Source organism: Notothenia coriiceps, unplaced genomic scaffold (genome assembly GCF_000735185.1).
Source record: "Notothenia coriiceps isolate Sejong01 unplaced genomic scaffold, NC01 NC01_scaffold00030216, whole genome shotgun sequence".
In the NCBI taxonomy this organism is placed as follows: Eukaryota; Metazoa; Chordata; class Actinopteri; order Perciformes; family Nototheniidae; genus Notothenia; species Notothenia coriiceps.
Genome location: NW_011362917.1, coordinates 472,730 through 490,115, shown reverse-complemented (window position 1 = coordinate 490,115; position 17,386 = coordinate 472,730). Strand labels below are relative to the sequence as shown.

Below are 17,386 nucleotides of genomic sequence, written 5' to 3'. Positions count from 1 at the left end.
TAGTTTCCTAAATGCTGTAGGAACACAAATTATTGTATGTTTTACCTACCAGGTGAGTTTGAATGTCTTTGGGCACACTTTACACAAAGAACATATTTGGTGCAAATTATGTAACAAACAATTAGTACTGATTAGTTCACTCCTTTTCTTTCCCCGCTAGAAAGGAAATGTTATCTGCTCTTATCTGTCACTCAAAGTCCTATTTAATCGATGGGTTAGTTGTGCACTTCAGCCTTTTGCCAAAATGAATATACCAACAAACAAAATCANTCAGACCCTGCAATAGAATAAATCAAGTAACTCAACTCAACTCTAACTCACTCACTCAGCATCATCAAGGTTATCTTTTAGGAATATGAGCATGTCCACATTTCCAGGTAGAAGCTGGGATGTTTGGGCGTTTACAATATCCCCTGCTGTGGAAAAAACTCTCTTGCTTGGTACTGATGTTGCTGGGACAGAGAGATATGCTTTGGCCATGGGTGACAGCAGTGGGTCAAACTGTGCATTGTCCCTCCACCACTTCAATAACAATACAGTTTTTGCCAAGAAGGTGAGGCTTATTGACAGGGCGAGATATAAATATACTGTTGGTACTTGTCAATGTCTCTAGGTATGTACATGTAGCCCTGTACATACGATGTCCTTTGGTGTTATCTGTTGTGTTATGTTCATGTTGTAACTTACTTGCTGCCATGTTGGACAGGTTTCCCTTGCAAAAGAGATTGATGATCTCAATGGGACCATCTGGTTGAATAAAGGTTTAAAAAAAAAAATTATAAAAAAAAAAGATTATTTAAGAAAAATTAAAAAAATCGCGGTATATTTTGTCAGTCTCACAACGGTATTGAGACATTTATTTACCGCGATATTCGATATATCGTTACATCCCCAGTATTTACTGAAGTATTTTGTGTCATAGAACAAAACAAGAACATCTCTTAAGCTTGTGTTTACCACAGACGTTATTTTATCCAAGCACAAACACATTCAACAAAATAATTGACTTCAAGATGAGGGAACTGGATGTGGGAAAAATGCTCATTTCATACCATTTGCTAAAATCTTCTTCCCTTGCTGCTGACGTAACGGACAGTTAGAGACTGCACCTGAGAGTCATGACGCAAATAGATAGTCACGCACAAAGGTCTCACAAAGTTAATACTCCATTCACAAAGTAAATAAGGAGGTAATTTCAGACACAGCTTTTTCACCATTTTGATTTTTTTTAAAGAATAACCTTGAAGAAACAGGAGCCTTTCACAAACTTCCTGCGTGATCAATTGTTTGTTTTTTTCCCTTTTGGACTAAATTAATTCTTAATGTTCCCAGCTGGTGCTGTGTTTGTGAAAGGCGTGATCAGCTGTTCAGCTCCATGCTGCTCCATGGCTGTCTCTATGCCCACATGAACGCATCACATGACATACATCTGGTATCTATGGATGCACATTTGAGCATATAGATCTGTGTTGTGAAATCAAACTGACCGTGCTCCCTCTCTCCGTGAGGACTGTCGTGTATTATGTATGTGCATTAAAGCAGGTCTTCACATTATTCCCTCCACTGAATGACTGATGCTGACATCATTCTCTCTCTTTGTTTCTCTCTCCGTCTTTGTGACACATCTCCTCAGGGTGAAGCATCCAAACATTCTCGCACTGGTGGATGTGTTCGAGACCAAAAAAGAGTACTTCCTCTTCCTTGAACTGTGAGTCAGATGTCTTATTAGCCAGGGGAAAGGTTCTCCGCTGTCTTTGCTGTATCTCGGGCCTGCTGAACTGTACGTGTTGATGGTAAACTCATGGGGATAGAGCTGTGTAGCCCGAGGCCCTGCAGATAGGAGAACAGCGCTGAACTCCACTCATTTGGTATTCAGATACGATCGCTGTGCTACCTGCTACATTCTCACCAGCAAGTGTTCTTGGGGGTTATGATTTCCATGGATATACTTAATGCGAGATACTCGTCTCGTCCTTCGAGGACATTTGATTTGTAGATTCAGAAGAAAATGATCAAAAACAAAGCAACCCTACGGGGAGATGATTAAAACCATTGCCCTTTAATAGGTGCGGTGTTTCGTGTACATTTTTCAAAATGTTATTCCTGGAAGTACGCAATTAACATTTTGCTATAAATATACAATGTGAAATTAGAGAGGTTTTTATATTACCAGATCTGTTTCTGTGTGTCTGCCTGAATGACAGAAGCCCTGAGAGGCAAGAGAGGAAGAAAAATGAAATCAATGTTTTATTCTTCTGCTTTTATTATTATTATATTACGCTTCATTTAGCTTGATCCAAGGAGACTCAAAATGTTTACGATTTACCCCGTATGCCAATAAAGTATATCAAATACCAGTATGAAGCATATTTAATGGAATTAAAATATATTACAATTAAAACAGCTGAAAAAAAAGGTTTTACCAGGGAACTCCAAGTGTCTTAAATTAGCTTTTCTACCGGGTAAAAAAGGTTATACCCCATCAAGTGAAAGATTCTGCCCGAATAATTTTTCAGGATATAATAACTTTTTCTCACTTGTGGAAACATGTTAAGGTCATTTGTTTTGGCAGTTGATNTGTCTTAAAAATGGTAAAATGCCCTAAAGGCTGAATCCAAACACATTAATACCAGAGGAACAACATATTATAACTAGAGAATGCAATTCCTGAAGAAATAATTTCTTCAGGAATTGCATTCTCTAGTTATAATATGTTGTTCCTCTGGTATTAATGTGTTTGGATTCAGCCTTTAGGGCATTTTACCATTTTTAAGACATTAATATCACAAAAATATATGATGATTTTCCAATAGACAGACTGGGACTGGCCATATATTGTTTTCTTTCTCTGCTATTAATGTGAAGCAGCAGCAGTGATACAACATTGAGAGAGGAAACAGTATGGCAGGTATTAATGTACGTTAAAGTGGTTTACACAGAGGCATTGCTTCTTTAAAATCCCTTAAACGTGTGAATGAAAGTCCAAGAACGGGACTTTCCAACACTGATAATGAAAACTACTATATCCTGTCGAGATTTAGTATCTGCATGTAAATCAATTAAATTTAGCAACTAAAACAATGTCGACCAGAACGAATAGTGTACGTGTGATTTCATAAAAATCGTAATAATAACTCTGCTTCATTATTTCATCACGTATAAAACGGATGCAGAAAAATTACAACCAAGACTAAGATATTTTATTTTCACACCTCCCACTATGTAAACTGCCTTTTCAATCCTAACTACTGTAATCAGTTTACACCATCACACGTACTGAAAGTGATCGTGCCCACATCATGCTAAGCTTTAACATCTCTATAACCTTTAGTCAGCAGTCCCTAATCAAAGGTGTCGTTCATGCCAGGGGATATTTAAAATTAACTTTAACACGAACGAATCAGCACTTCATCTTGTATATCAAACGTGTACTCTTAAAGGTCACCTATTATGCAAAATGTACTTGTCGATGTCTTTTATACATAAATAGGTGTCCCCGGTGTGTAAGGAGACTCACACAGGGTAAGAAAAAAAGGCCCTCTCTCTTTTCCTCCATATCCACATCTCTAAGACGGAGGTTCAACAGAGCTGATCCAGATTTTGCTGCGGTCATGACGACATTACTATAATGTGTGCTGGCTTTACGTTGAACTCCTGGCAACGTTCAGTCCACGGCCCAACCTATCGTCCCCTATTAGAAATGTGCTGTATCAGAAACAATGCGCGATGTGTTTTTGATGTAATATGGTCTGTGTTTACATTAGCAAGCATCGCTAACACTCAGAGCTAACGCTGTAGTGGAGAAAATATGTGTAAAAAAGCCGGATATAAAAAGGTACCCACCTTGTGACCCACGAGAGAGTAAGCATTTGAGACATTTTCAGAAATAATCCTTGATGTGGTTTGGCACATAATATGTCGTTTAATCACGAGTTTCTGCCGTTAGACACTCTTCACAGACTCAAAGGTCAAAGGGGCGTGGCCAGCATCAGCTTGGTTCCATTTGAAGCTACAGACCCAGAATCAGCACTTTAGTAACAGGGCTGAAATAGAGGGGTATGAGGCAGGGCTACAATGGGTTTGGTATTTTGAGCAAAACACTTCAGAGACATGTTTTGTATAGATATGAAACTGTAATATATTGTTCAAATATTGCATAATAGGTGAGCTTTAAGTGAAACAAATGTAACTCACCACACACACTTAAAAATAAACCTCACCTCCAGATAGAGTGGCTAGTTTTATTCAGCTCTTAATGAAACAGCCAATGATAGTTGTATTGCCTCACTTGAGAATTAAATTGCTTCGTGTTTATATCGGCGTGTGATGCGAGTCAAATGAGGACATTTATTTCTCATCTTTGTGTAAGTTGTATCATGCATGAACGTAAGGTACGAGTAGACGTGATGGAAAACATGTCACCAATAAGTGAACGGCCTGTTTACATTGATTTGAAGAATGTCCCCACATCCCATGTGATTAAAATATGGAAAGTCCCTCATAATTGCTTTTATAGTAGTCTTCAAATCACAGCACACAGCCATTAAAGCCGAAGACATTAAAGAACACTAATCAAATAGAGCTTGTCAGTTGTTAACTCTTGATGCCAAATGTGTGAAGCATTTTTCTAATAAAACATAGAAATTAAAGCCATTTCTTTCCAGATTTCCAGTTTAATCGAATAATAATAAAAGGATGTGTACTCAGAGAGTAGACCTCCGCCAGGCCAACATGTCCTATTTTGCGTAATTAAAGGGGCCCTATTCTGCTTTCTGGGTTTTCCCTTTCCTGTGTAGTGTGTTATCGGTTGTACTTGATAGGCTAATGGGCGGGACATCTCTAAACAGCTAACCAATCAGAGCAGACTAGGCTCTGGTTTCAGACAGAGGGTGAAAAGAGGTGCTGCAGTACAGGCAGTATGAGAAAAATAAAGAGCTTTTTGAACATTAAAGCNTGGAGACACGAGAGGAACAAAATACTAATATGAACCTGGAAATGAGCAGAATAAGGCCGCTTTAATTAAATAACTAAATATTGTGTGTATCCGCTCTAAAGTTTGACTGCCCATGCTACATCCTTCCACCAAATTTCATGAAAGTGGTACCGTTTCGTTTTTCCATAATCCTACTGAAAAAATAAAATGAGAGAAACGTAATATTTCTGCCCAATTTACAACGGACTTAAGACAAACCATAAAGCATGTGATGCATCAGTGTCACCATGTTGGCTGCTGTTAACCCCTCAGCTGTGTGTTCCCCAGGACCACAACCTGGACTGGTTCCCTCGGATGCGGGCCATGTCCCTGGTGAGCAGCGATGCGGACGGGGAGCAGAACGAGATCCGCAGCCTGCAGGAGAAGCTGGAGTCCACCATGAAGCTGGTGTGCAACCTGTCAGGACAGCTGACGGAGCTCAAAGAGCAGGTGTGTTCAGCTGTAACAAGAAATTGATGGGGTTTCAAAACGGATGCTGAGAGCAGACGTTGCACAAAGTTTGTTTGTTTGCAGCTCTTGCCCTTTAGATGCAGGACTTTCTAAATGCATGAGGTGGTGAGTCATACAGCAAATCACAACACAGCTCATAAGGCTCTTAATCTGATTTCATTTGATTCTTTTTTAAGTGTTGGTTTTTTCATTGATTTCGTTGAATCAGAATTTACCAGAGCACAGAATTCAAAATAATAGCTTTTCATTAGACCGTAGAGTGAGATCACAGAAGAGTAAGGGGAATAGAAGGGAGGAACATCCATATTTATTTGTATTTTTTTTGCATTTCTAGAACAAAGTCACTCCCTAGAAAATGGTTTGATATTTAGAGAATACATCTGAGCTTTCAGTTTATCTGCTCTGGTAGAAATCACATGTTTATTCTCAACATTTCAGCTTTTTACCTGTAATATTATTCAGAATTTCTTCTCAGAATGCAACCGAAACATCTTCCTCATCTCATTTAGTTTCCTTATGCCTGACACTTTTGATTTCAACATTTTAAAATAAACATTATCCTTATTTTTCCCTCCCTTTCCCTGGCTCTGTCATCTGTATTTCTATAGTGAAATAATCATTCAGAATGACTTTTAAAAGAGTACTTTGCAAAATAAACACACAGAAAAGTGCCCCTTCATTGCCTAAGAATACATGAGACTTATTGCACAATTGCTGCAATCCTGCGGTTCTAGTAAACAGAATAGTAAAAATGTCTTTACCCTTGAAATGAGAACTACGTGTGAGGAAGTGAATGTTACCGAGACGTTTTGACCCAGACAGAGGGAAATGATTATTGTGTTGCTGCAAGCTGTGAAGGGCACAGCAGCGTCACATTTCAGTCCCAATCCAACATGTGCAAGGCCTGTTTTTGACTTGTTTCATGAAGCAACGATTCAACAAGTATGATTGTGCCGTCACGTTAATGCTGATTCCTCTCAGAGAGAACATGCCACTCTTTCAAAGTAGAGCACAAGCGGTAAAGTGTGCTACTGATGTTCTCTTTAAAATAACTGAGTTTACACCGTCCACTGATGTGTTTTAATGATATGTTCTTCAACACATTGAATTATCCCTCCTGACACACTCATTGCAAGACCCCTTTGACTTCTCGCTCTTAATATTGTTGTGTTTCAGTGCCGAGTTGTCAAATGCTCCCCTTTTGTTAAAGGAAAAAGTGAATTCTTGGCAGAAAGAAGATTTTCCCTTTCTGTTTGTGGCGCTAAAAAGGCTAGCACCTGTGTTATGACTCAAGTGCTTTGCTTGATGTTTGAAATTTCTTTTCACCGGGTTTCAGTATTAGTATATTGTTTTGTGCTGCTTTCGTCAGCGGTCACAGAGAGCAGCGCGGATGACGATGCTTGAAAAGATTTCAAAAGAATCAGTGGAGCCGTGTGTTCGCTTCTGTAAAGTAAGATCGACAGAGGATGTAGCCAAGAGGAGGAAAATGGTGGATTCATTTTGTAAAATGTGTCTTCTTTTTTTTTCTTTGCTCTTCAGATGACCGAACAGAGGAAGCAGAAGCAGCGGATTGGTCTGCTGGGACACCCTCAGCACATGAACGCCAACCCCCAGCAACCCGCGTAAGGTCGAGTCACGGCTCTGCTATACAACGCGTACCGCACTGAGTGTAATCCATAGTAACGGTAGGGAAACACTGTACCATAGGTAGTCATAAGGCGATGTGTAGCTCTACCCCACGCTAACAAAGTGACGCTCACTCACCTCGTTCTGTTCAGTCCGGTCGGAAAAACGGTGCCAAAAGTTTTCTACGTAGAAAAAAATTCAATTGGGATTTCTCAACACATGGCCTTTACTGGTTGAACTTGATGAACTGGACAGGAGGATATTTAGTCCCATTTTAATGTTTTCTATTCTGGGCAGTATTAAATGTCTTATTTTTGTATGTGGTGCAATATATAATAACTTAAATATGCAACCTCATTGGTGTGTGGATTCAATCGATCATGTCTTATTTAAAAGCCAATTTGTTTCTGTTTCTCTGGATTAAATAGGGAGTAGTTGTCTTTGCTTACTCAAATATAGAGATAATACTATATAAGCTGGCCTCCTTAATTACATCCACCACCCTCTATAGAGATAGTTATTTATTGTGTGAGAGCAATAGTTTCTTTCACCTGTGTAAATCAAGTGTTTTCATATCTCACTGCTAACTTATTTTATGATAAATTTGCTTTCTTGTTTAATTCAGTTCTAAAGGACATGTAGAATGTGTGATTTATTCAGTATCACTCACGCTATTACAAGATGCTCAGGAGTATGTTACTGTGATAAACTTCATTAGCATAATGTCCAGCAGACATGTTCCACTGTGCCTGTTTCCGTCTTTGTTTAAAGTCCGACACATGTTTGCTGAGTCTCTAACTTTTATTTTACTTTTCTCTAAAATGTATTAGTTGGTTTTCATGCTGCTTTTTTTTTTGACTACTATGTGTACATAAAGTTTGCTGCTTATCTTCGCTTTTGTATAGAAAACGAGTTGGAGAAAAACAACTGAATGATAAGATTAACTCAAGATCTAAGCACTGTCTATTTGTATATTAAAGTAGAATTATTTATTAAAATTGATGTAATTATCCTTAAATGTGTGTTGTCTTTATTGTTAGTAGTTATCCATATAAAATAAATTGCTTTATTGTTTAACAATGTTCAGCCTGGAAGGTTATTTATACAACTTTGTACATTTTTACCCAAATCTAATTTAGTAAATTAAATCAGATAGAAGAAAACAGTTCCAATATGAACACTGTATATGTTGTTCTAGATACAACTATAAATAAATTCCACGAATCCGATGTAGGAATTTCAGCTGGTGTGTTCCAGTTTTAATATAACTTTATTGTCCTGAATTAAGTTTTAGCTTTCAGGGAAACTACCAGCATTCGAGTGGAATGTGTATAATCGGCTGCATTTAAATTGGCATATATCCTGATGTATAGGGACTTTCTATAAGGGTTCTCTGCATGCCAAGTATTTATCAAGCTTCTCTCGTCTTCAGATGAGTCTCTCTCACCATGTGTGCAACATAGAATAATGCAGTGTAAATGACTCGGAGTCAAGATGCTGTTTTGCTTTGAGTCAAACTAAAATTGAAGTGAGAGCATGCATGTTGCTCATCAATGTGCTCCTATCCTCCACAGGTTTACATTGAATGTTAAAAAAAAACTGCTAACACAGAATCAGATCAAATCTGTTGAACATATGAGTAACGTAATGTAGATTCTTGCCAACTACATTGTCCCTCAAACTTTTTATCGTGACATAATCATTTCATTGCCACAGTAGCAGCATGGGTAATTATTCGCAGTAGGGGAAACTGGGCACATTTACTCCAGAGCTACTTTATATTCCATTACATTTCAAAGGAAAATGGTTCAACAGTGGTGAAAAGTTACTACATTTATTTAAGTATTACACTTAAATACAATTTTGAAGTACTTGTGTTTTACTTGAGTATTCCCATTTAATGCTACTTTATAGTACAATTTGGATGCAAATATTGTATTTTTTATTCAGTTACTTAGCTTAAATTAATAGCTACTCTGCAGCAGGTTAGAGATTCAAAATAAATTATTATATTCTTGCCGCCCAGCAGCATGTAAAGTAATTCAAATAACCCCAACCTGTACCAACAGCAACAATTAAGTCATAAACAGTTGAATACATGTATTGTGTACATATAATACAATCATTTTGTATTCTAAAATGGGCCATTCTGCATTCATACTTTTACTGTTGTACTTAAACTATATCTTGTTGCTAAATCTTTTTTTTTTTTAAATCCAATGTTGAATGCAGGATTTTAAATGTTTTTCAAAAATATTATTTGAACACGTTAGTAGTAGTGATGTTACGTATTGCGCCGAGGCTTCGGACAGCCTCGCTGCCCCTCAATACCACGTGACTGCTTCAGAAAGTGCTTTAGATCGGTTGAAGCACAACGCTCATATTACCCATGGATGTATAATAAGAATGACATTACCCATCCTGTACCCGGGCCCGTTGACACGATGGAATTAAGAGAGCTCAGACCCTCACTTATGTAGAGGTCGGAACATGTCATAAGTATAAATAAATAAATAAATAAATAAAAGCATAAATAAATGTAGGAATAAAAACATAAATAAATAAATACAGGAATACATACAGGAATAAATAGGGTGCAGTGTTTTCAGGTAGACTCAGTGTGTGGGCTATGGCTCAGCTGGAAAGCAGTTGACTCACAACCGCAGGGTCCCTGGCAGGGACGTGCACAGGTACAGGCTATTGTGGGGGGGGGTTTAGAGCTCCAGTTTAGAGCAATAGCCCCTCCAAATGTCTGTGCACGTCCCTGGTTCAACGACTGGTAAGTATTTTTTGTTTGTGTATACAGCTAAATGAGATAATGTAGTTAATAAATGTATTCTTTGATATGGTTTTTATCCTTTCTCAGGCTACAACATGGTTACGTTTACGAATATTATTGAGGAATACAAATCCCTCTTTGCAATGTTTACCAGCCTCCTTAGGCTTTTCAATCACAATCATTAAACTGGAATAGATACAATATTGTTAACATGAAAATATGATTTTATGTTTGTTGATCGTTATTCTAAGGCTTTACTCATTGGGAACTCGGTATGAGATACAGCACACTGTATCTGTCTGTATTACACACTTTGACCAACAGGAGGGTTTGTGTTCAAATGAAGCCCAAGATGAAGCCTCATGAAATGATCCCTTTTGCGAACCAATTGGCTTCGCCATCACTAGTTAGTAGGCCTCTGGCTACAAAAAACTAGTACTAGTAGGATTCTTCTTCCACCTTTGCCCCCTTGTTTACATCATGTTATTTATGTTTGCTTATTTTCAACAGAACAGAAGCATTGGAGGATTTTAGAGACACTTGTTATATTTTCTCCACCTTTTAATAATCAGGGTTTAAAACAAACTTTGACCCTTTCCGCGCCTTTCATTTTGGGTATGGCGCACCGTGGGTTTTGCACCTGTTTTCCCCTCTTATGTGGTGTTTCGGGACGTCGGCGCGTGTAACCGAGCGACCACTCGGGCACTCTCGGTTATCTCCGCAGTGACGTCACCGGCAAAGATGAGCTGCTCCCATCGAGGCTGCTCCTCGGCTTTTCCCTCCGCCATGAGGAGCTCAACGTGACAGCCCGCAGGTACAGAGGCTTTACTGCTATCAGCACAGCGTTTAGGAGCTATACAAAAAACACAAGTGCCACACAGCGAGAGGGCACAGTATTAAATTACAAGGCTTTACAGAGCGCGTGACACATTCCCTGCCACACACTCAATGTGGAAATAATTCGCTGCAATAAAACACGAACATGCATTAAAAACATTGTTTGAATCATTTTGTGAGATTATAATAGGTTGTATGTTTTATGTAATGTTTATTGGTAACGTATTAGGAAAAGTGAGCAAAGTATTGCGTCTCGTCCGTTCAATTAAACATAGAGAAAAATAAAAAAAATAGATATTTTAAGTGCACAGTGTTTATAAAAGACTAAACCATTGGACATATTATAAGACGAATATTAATAGTATCGTCAGTTGTATTGTTGTTGTTGAATAGTTGTTGTTTGCTTTATGAAAAACGCTTTTATCCGGTGGTTTAAAGTTCATAATATTATTAATGCAATACAAAAAACAATACAATATAAATAAATGAATTTTTTTTATAATAACACATTTAAAATGAAACAAAATAATTATTATAATAAGTCCTCAGTATTAACAACCAAATAGTTGGAGTTATGGTAAGATAATTATGTTAACTTATTACTAATATTATCATATATTTTTTTGTTAAATAGTTCTGTTATCCAGCTTCGTAAAAACAACATATGTGGTGTTGTCTAGAAATAGAAACCAAATCTGACATAGGGTTGACTTTATTATGACGTTAATGAATCTCATTGTGTATACAGCCATTTAACTCATGGTTAAAATGCTAACATATATAAACACGTCACAGTGTTTCAGTGTTTCTGTTTCTTTTGACTAAAAGCCAAAAGAAACAGAAACACTGTGACGTCATTATTAAAACGTCCAACTATTTGGTTGTTAATACTGAGGACTTGTTGTTATAATAATTACTGTTTCATTTGAAATGTTTTATTATAAAAAATGTCATGTATTTATTTTGTGTTTTGTATTGCATTAATAATATATGAACTTTAAACCACCTGATAAAAGTGTGTTTCATAAAGCAAATAACAACTATTCAACAACAACAATACAACTGACGATACTAGTAATATTAGTCTTATAATTCAACATAAAGGCTTCTGTTTTAAAATAATAATATTCCTCTGCGTCTGGACCGTCGAACAGCGAGTGTTGCTCTACTTTCTGTCTTTGTAAACACGGTTCGCCCCGCCAGCCGGAGCATGGTACACGAGACTCAACCCCCGTGGAGGAGTACTACACCAATGGGTTCTACTCCAGCAGCAGGACTGGGGGAGGAGGTGCGCGCGTGCATGATGTGTGCGTGCGCGCATGTGTGTGTGGCGCGGGGAGGGTGAGCAGTTGAAAGCGCCGTCCAACACGTGAGGCTCATGTGACGGTGTGGAGTGTGTGTCTCCAGCCCAGAGACGTGCCTGCAGTCACAGGGTTTATTTAACACGTAGTCAGAACCCACCCTCTCTCCTCTCACACATCCAGCCGGGCGTGGAGCTTCTCCAGACACACATCTACAGTCCGGACCTCAGGGTGACAACACTGCCCAACTCCCGGGATATCAGGACGTTATACTTTTGCCTTTATTTGGAGGTTTTTCTATGATTTTTGGTCGCGACTGCAGACACATTTGGAGCGTTTTGAAGGCTTTTTAAAAGTCATTTATTCGGGTTTCATACTTTTAGCAATATGGAGAGGATTACCAGCGCGCAACCGCCTCCCTGTGTGCCAAAACACCCATCAATGGATATAGCTGACATGCAAGGGTAAGAGGAATATTTCAATGTTATTCAGTTCTTTTCCACTTTTTATCCTGACACGTAAAAAAACTAAAGACTAACTATTTGTATCTTGTCTCCAAAGAATCGAGTTTCCCATCTATGTGTACAAACCCAGGAGGGGAATGAAGCGTGTGGATGAGAACAAGGTAAATAAAAGTCAAAATGCATGAAGATTCCTGCCTTTATCAAAAGCGCCTGGATTTCACTGACAACATTTGACCCTTTTTGCAGGAGACATACAAGTTGCCCCACCGACTCATCGAGAAGAAACGACGTGACAGAATCAACGAATGCATCGCCCAGCTGAAGGATTTGTTGCCAGAACATCTTAAGCTTACAGTGAGTTCTACATATTCCATGTTTGCTAACAGCCCGGGAATCTGACACGCCAAATATTTCTTCTGCTCAGCACTTTGTTTTCTCAAGCCTCTGTTCAGTTTAGGAGTCCTAAAAAAGATCAAAGTTTAGCCTTTTAATATGATTGATAGGATCAACATATATTATATTTATAACAGTAATTGTATATATTTTATTATCTATCAATTCAAGGGTTTTAGTTTTTTTTTTTTACATTTTTGCGTGCGTTGATTGCATGATTTCCCGGTTGCTGGATGCTTGTCCTCTGTTCAGCAGCAGAATGGGTTACATAAGAAAGATCAACATGCTTATCGAAGGTCTTCCTGTTTTAGACGCTGGGTCATTTGGAGAAAGCTGTGGTGCTGGAGCTCACTCTGAAGCACGTGAAATCCCTGAGTGGCCTCCTGGACCAGCAGCAGCAGAAAATCATCGCCCTGCAGAACGACCTGCAAATCAGTAAGTTTGTTGGCATGATGTTATGTACATAAATAACACAACAGATGTTATTCATTAACCAGATGCATCAATCAGAAGTGCTTCCAGGAAAGATTATTTTTAACCTCCTGGTTCTCTTCACTCAGGCGATCATGGAGGCGACAGTGCGGAGAACAGCGAGGAGATGTTCCGATCCGGATTCCACTTGTGCGCAAAAGAGGTCCTCCACTATCTGGCCAGCCAAGAAAGCAGCAGGGACTTGACTCCTTCCCATGTCATCAGCCACATCCAAAAGGTAGCAGCCGAAGTCCTGCACCATCAGAGCAGCCTTCACCCGGAGGAGTCCATCCCTCAAGCTTCGGAGAAACAGAAGAAACCCGCCGGGGAGCCCCAGAGGGCGTCTGAGGGCTCAGCGAAGAACTGCGTACCCGTCATTCAAAGGACTTACCCCCATGTGACGGGGGAGCAGAGCGGCAGTGACACAGACACTGACAGCGGCTATGGGGGGGAACATGAAAAGCGTGACCCCAAAGCCCAGTGGTCAGAGAGCCACGCCAAGGAGGGGGGGCGCAAGCATGTCTCATCCGAGGCGACCTCTGGTGCCATAAAGCAGGAAGGCGACGAGCCACGTGCCAAGAAGTCGAGGTCAGACTCCTCAGAGGACGAGGGGCTCTCCGGTCACATGGCAGGAGGCCCCGGCGGCTACATGAGCTTCTCCCCCAACCAGCCCCCCTTTTGTCTCCCATTCTACCTCATCCCCCCTGCAGCGGCAGCGGCAGCGGCCTATCTGCCCATGCTGGAGAAGGGCTGGTACCCCGGGGGCATGCCCATTATGTACCCGGGCATGAGCGGTTCTCCGGGGGGGTTGACCCAAGAAATGTCCTCTCACGGGAGGGCAGGATCTCCGGTATCCTACCAGGACTCCCCCACTCTTCACAAAGCTTTAAAGCAGGTCTCCCACTTGAACTTGGAAACCAAAGACTGAACTGATCTGTGTTCCTGTTGGAATCTTACCCTCTGAATGTTGAAGGGGTTTAATGGTTGGCCAATTGAGAAAAAGGCCAACAAACGCACTGGTATCCCTTCAAACCCACAGCCGATGTTTGTCAGAACATTTACCCCAGAATCCGAATGGTCTCCAGGACTTTTAGGGGCAACGTGAAGACTCGTAGATCCCCCTGTAAACACTGTGAAGATGATCAGTTTAAAGACACGAGTGCGCACAATTTTTTTGTACGGTTCGTCTACTCCGCACTCGGTGTTGAATTTCCGAGGTAAACACAGAATGTAAGGCACAGAAAAGGCCCCGCAAGATTATTTGGACCTTCTTGTTTTTGCACAGACACCACTCTGTAATGAATGTAAAAGATTGAACAAAAAGCCCCATGTAGATGCTGCTTGAATTATCGTAGAGGATCTACCTTCAGTGTTTGTCGCTCCTGTAACTTGCTACAAACCACTGATTAGACTAGAATGTTACCAAAAAAAAAACCTTGTTGAGAGGCGTCACAAAAGACCCTTCAGATCCCTTGCAGCTAAATGAACAGTTGGCGGTGTTCAGAGAATTCAGGGTGTTCACTGAACGAGGTGTGTCACTCATGACAAGTGATGTGGCTATGCACGCTTTTACGATTTCATTTGTGTCTCATGACTATTTGTGCATCTAGATAAAGTTCCTGTGAAGTGATGTCTTGTTTAATTATGTTTGTTTATACTACTCACACATCTCTATTTTTGATACATGACCCACTGAGTGTATTCGTATCGCCACCAGAGGATGGTTGAGGTAGAAATGTTGCTGTATGCCAAGAGAACGTGTACAGTATATCGCGTTGTGCTTAACCCGGATTTTTTGCATCTTACCCACAAATTCCCGGTCAAGTTAAGGCCTGATCTTTAGCTCAAGCTGTTGCCTTTGTGTGACGCAGACACGACGACAGCAGGCGTTCAAATGTATCTTTGCTTTAAATGTTGTGTCTGTGGCAGAGAGAGTGAATGTAACGCTCAAACAAAAATAATAGTTTTGTATAGAAAGAGGTACTTGGGATTTTTATTTTGACATGTAACAAAAGGATGTTTTGTTGTACATATTTTGTATATAAAGTATTATTGATATATATATAAAAATATTAATAAAGCTTTTTTTCTCCCTGAGGAATTTGTGTTTCACTGCCTGCTGCGGAAACGTGTTGCAACCAGACAACATGACAGCTCGTCATAATAACACATACTGTACTTACATAACACTTGCATAACCCATAAAGCAGCGCGGCCTCTGTAAATCAATAGCATGGCTTCGATTACGGCTGTAAATCATTCTGAATAAATATTTGTATGGGTGTTATTACATATTTTACATAACTATTTTACTGTCTTAAGTGCAATTTTTATCTAATCACAGTTCGTTTTAGTGATATTTAGCTTACTAAAAACTCAAATCAAAATCAACTGTATTGGTTTCAGAACTGGAGATTTCGTGTAAAAATCTACAATTTCTCTGAATGTGAATTGAGTGGTTTAGTCACTTCTCTCACATACCGTTTTTATAGTGTTCATACAATATGGCAGCTATTGTAACACTAGTAAAAGAGTGCTGAGTAGGAGCAAAACATGTGTCTGGCAACTTGACACCAAACTGGATGGAAATGGTATTTGAGGTTTTAGACTAAATGTATTTGATCTACTTTCATTTTTAATAATATGGAATTCCCGTCTCTACCAGCTTCAGCTGCTTCTGTTGGCTACTGTTTCCTTCTGTAGTTTTAAAAATGATAAATAACTATATCATATGCTCACCACCTTCCTCTCTGGGAAAGGTGGAAATGACTCTTTTCCTTTTCTTGTAATCACAACAGTGTTTTGGAATCTGCTCCACGGATCAGTGAAATATTTTCAGCACAGTACAGAGATGTTCTCTTCAAAGGCCTGCTCATGTGCTCAACAATGCAGTAGCAGCGCCATCTAGTGGCAGGTGTGCTTCTTACTGCAGTGGCTACATTATTCACACGGTATAAATCTCTGATAGACAACATCGTGGAGCCTTTAGGAACCCCAATTTAAAGTATATCAGTAAAAAGTAGAAGTATATAACTGCATGTCTATGTTGCTTTTTGTTTTATCCTGTGTATTAGGAAGTATTAAAAGACGCTCTTATCAATATGTGTATGACTTATTTGTGCCCAAAGAACATATATAGTATAATAAGTAAAAATGCAACAAAATGTTTTCTGATTGGTGTTTAGTCTTGAATTCTGTTAAAAAATGTTGGGCAAGTATCTAACAGTTTAGTCTTTAGAGCACATTTTGAAAAACATAGAGAAAAGAACTCACATTGTGTTCATGAGATGTAATTTATGACATCCTGTTTTTACACTCCGTGGACTTTCTGATATTCAGCCATTTTCTTATCATACTTTGTTCTTGGGGTACATACAGTATGAGTCGGGTTTTTTCTCCTAAAATATAATGAATTATAGAAAAAAAGCCAAATGTTCCCAAAAATAGTTTGATTATTAAAACTAACTTTCAAATGTATTAACACATTTTGACTTTCTTCGGATTTGTGCTTCGACAAAAATAGATAACACATCCAACAATTCAATTAAAAATGTCAGTTCCTTTCACAAATGGGTTGACAAGTCATGCAACCTTAAAACTAATTCTCTAAACATTGAGCAAAAATATCTAGCAATCAGAGTCTTGCCACCCGAAGAAGCTGTCAATGCAGAGTCCGTGGACTGCGTCTGGCAAATATTAAAAGACAATAAGAGGGGATTACCGATCCCCCACTGAACGTGAAACCTCTGGGTTCTGCTGAGTTCGTTCTTAGCAGCAAACTTCAAAAAGACAACTTTAGCAACAATTTAACAGACTGGAGCTTAAGAAGTAAGTCAAATGATATTTCGGGGAAGGAAAATGTGGATAAACATTCAGCAATTATAACAAGTCCTTGTTTCAATTGCTGAAGTAAGATAACCCTAATGCTGATGTTAGCTTTATCACCCAGATGTTTAAATGAACAACCCATAGTATGAGCAAAACATGACACTGTTGTGTTTACAGCTTGTTTCTGCTGCCCCCTAGTGGCCAAAATAAATTGGGTGTGAGTTTATAATCCCACAGGAGCATA

At 39.2% G+C, this 17,386-nt stretch overlaps 2 protein-coding genes across 2 annotated transcripts in view; both read left to right on the top strand.

Annotated features, from left to right (window-relative positions):
• Window positions 1-8,087, top strand: part of LOC104959425 (inositol 1,4,5-trisphosphate receptor type 1-like) — a gene marked incomplete at its 5' end in the record, with an annotated part of 43,528 nt that extends 35,441 nt beyond the window's left edge. Inside the window, 2 exon segments of the mRNA XM_010787315.1 lie at window positions 5,261-5,422; window positions 6,983-8,087. Coding sequence (XP_010785617.1) covers window positions 5,261-5,422; window positions 6,983-7,069 — 249 coding nt within the window.
• A 3,989-nt stretch (window positions 8,088-12,076) lies between these two features.
• Window positions 12,077-15,416, top strand: bhlhe40 (basic helix-loop-helix family, member e40). The gene is made up of 5 exons (XM_010787308.1): window positions 12,077-12,450; window positions 12,548-12,611; window positions 12,697-12,804; window positions 13,155-13,278; window positions 13,404-15,416. Exons 1-5 carry the CDS (start codon window positions 12,374-12,376, stop codon window positions 14,240-14,242), a joined length of 1,212 nt encoding a protein of 403 aa, XP_010785610.1. The 5' UTR covers window positions 12,077-12,373; the 3' UTR covers window positions 14,243-15,416.
• Window positions 15,417-17,386: the final 1,970 nt, after the last annotated feature.

Excerpts from the sequence above, each read along its gene's own strand:
- bhlhe40 (XM_010787308.1), top strand. The coding sequence starts at position 12,374 with ATGGAGAGGATTACCAGCGCGCAACCGCCTCCCTGTGTGCCAAAACAC. Across the intron at positions 12,451-12,547 it reads GATATAGCTGACATGCAAGG|AATCGAGTTTCCCATCTATG; the intron begins GTAAGAGGAATA and ends TTGTCTCCAAAG. Across the intron at positions 12,612-12,696 it reads AGCGTGTGGATGAGAACAAG|GAGACATACAAGTTGCCCCA; the intron begins GTAAATAAAAGT and ends CCCTTTTTGCAG.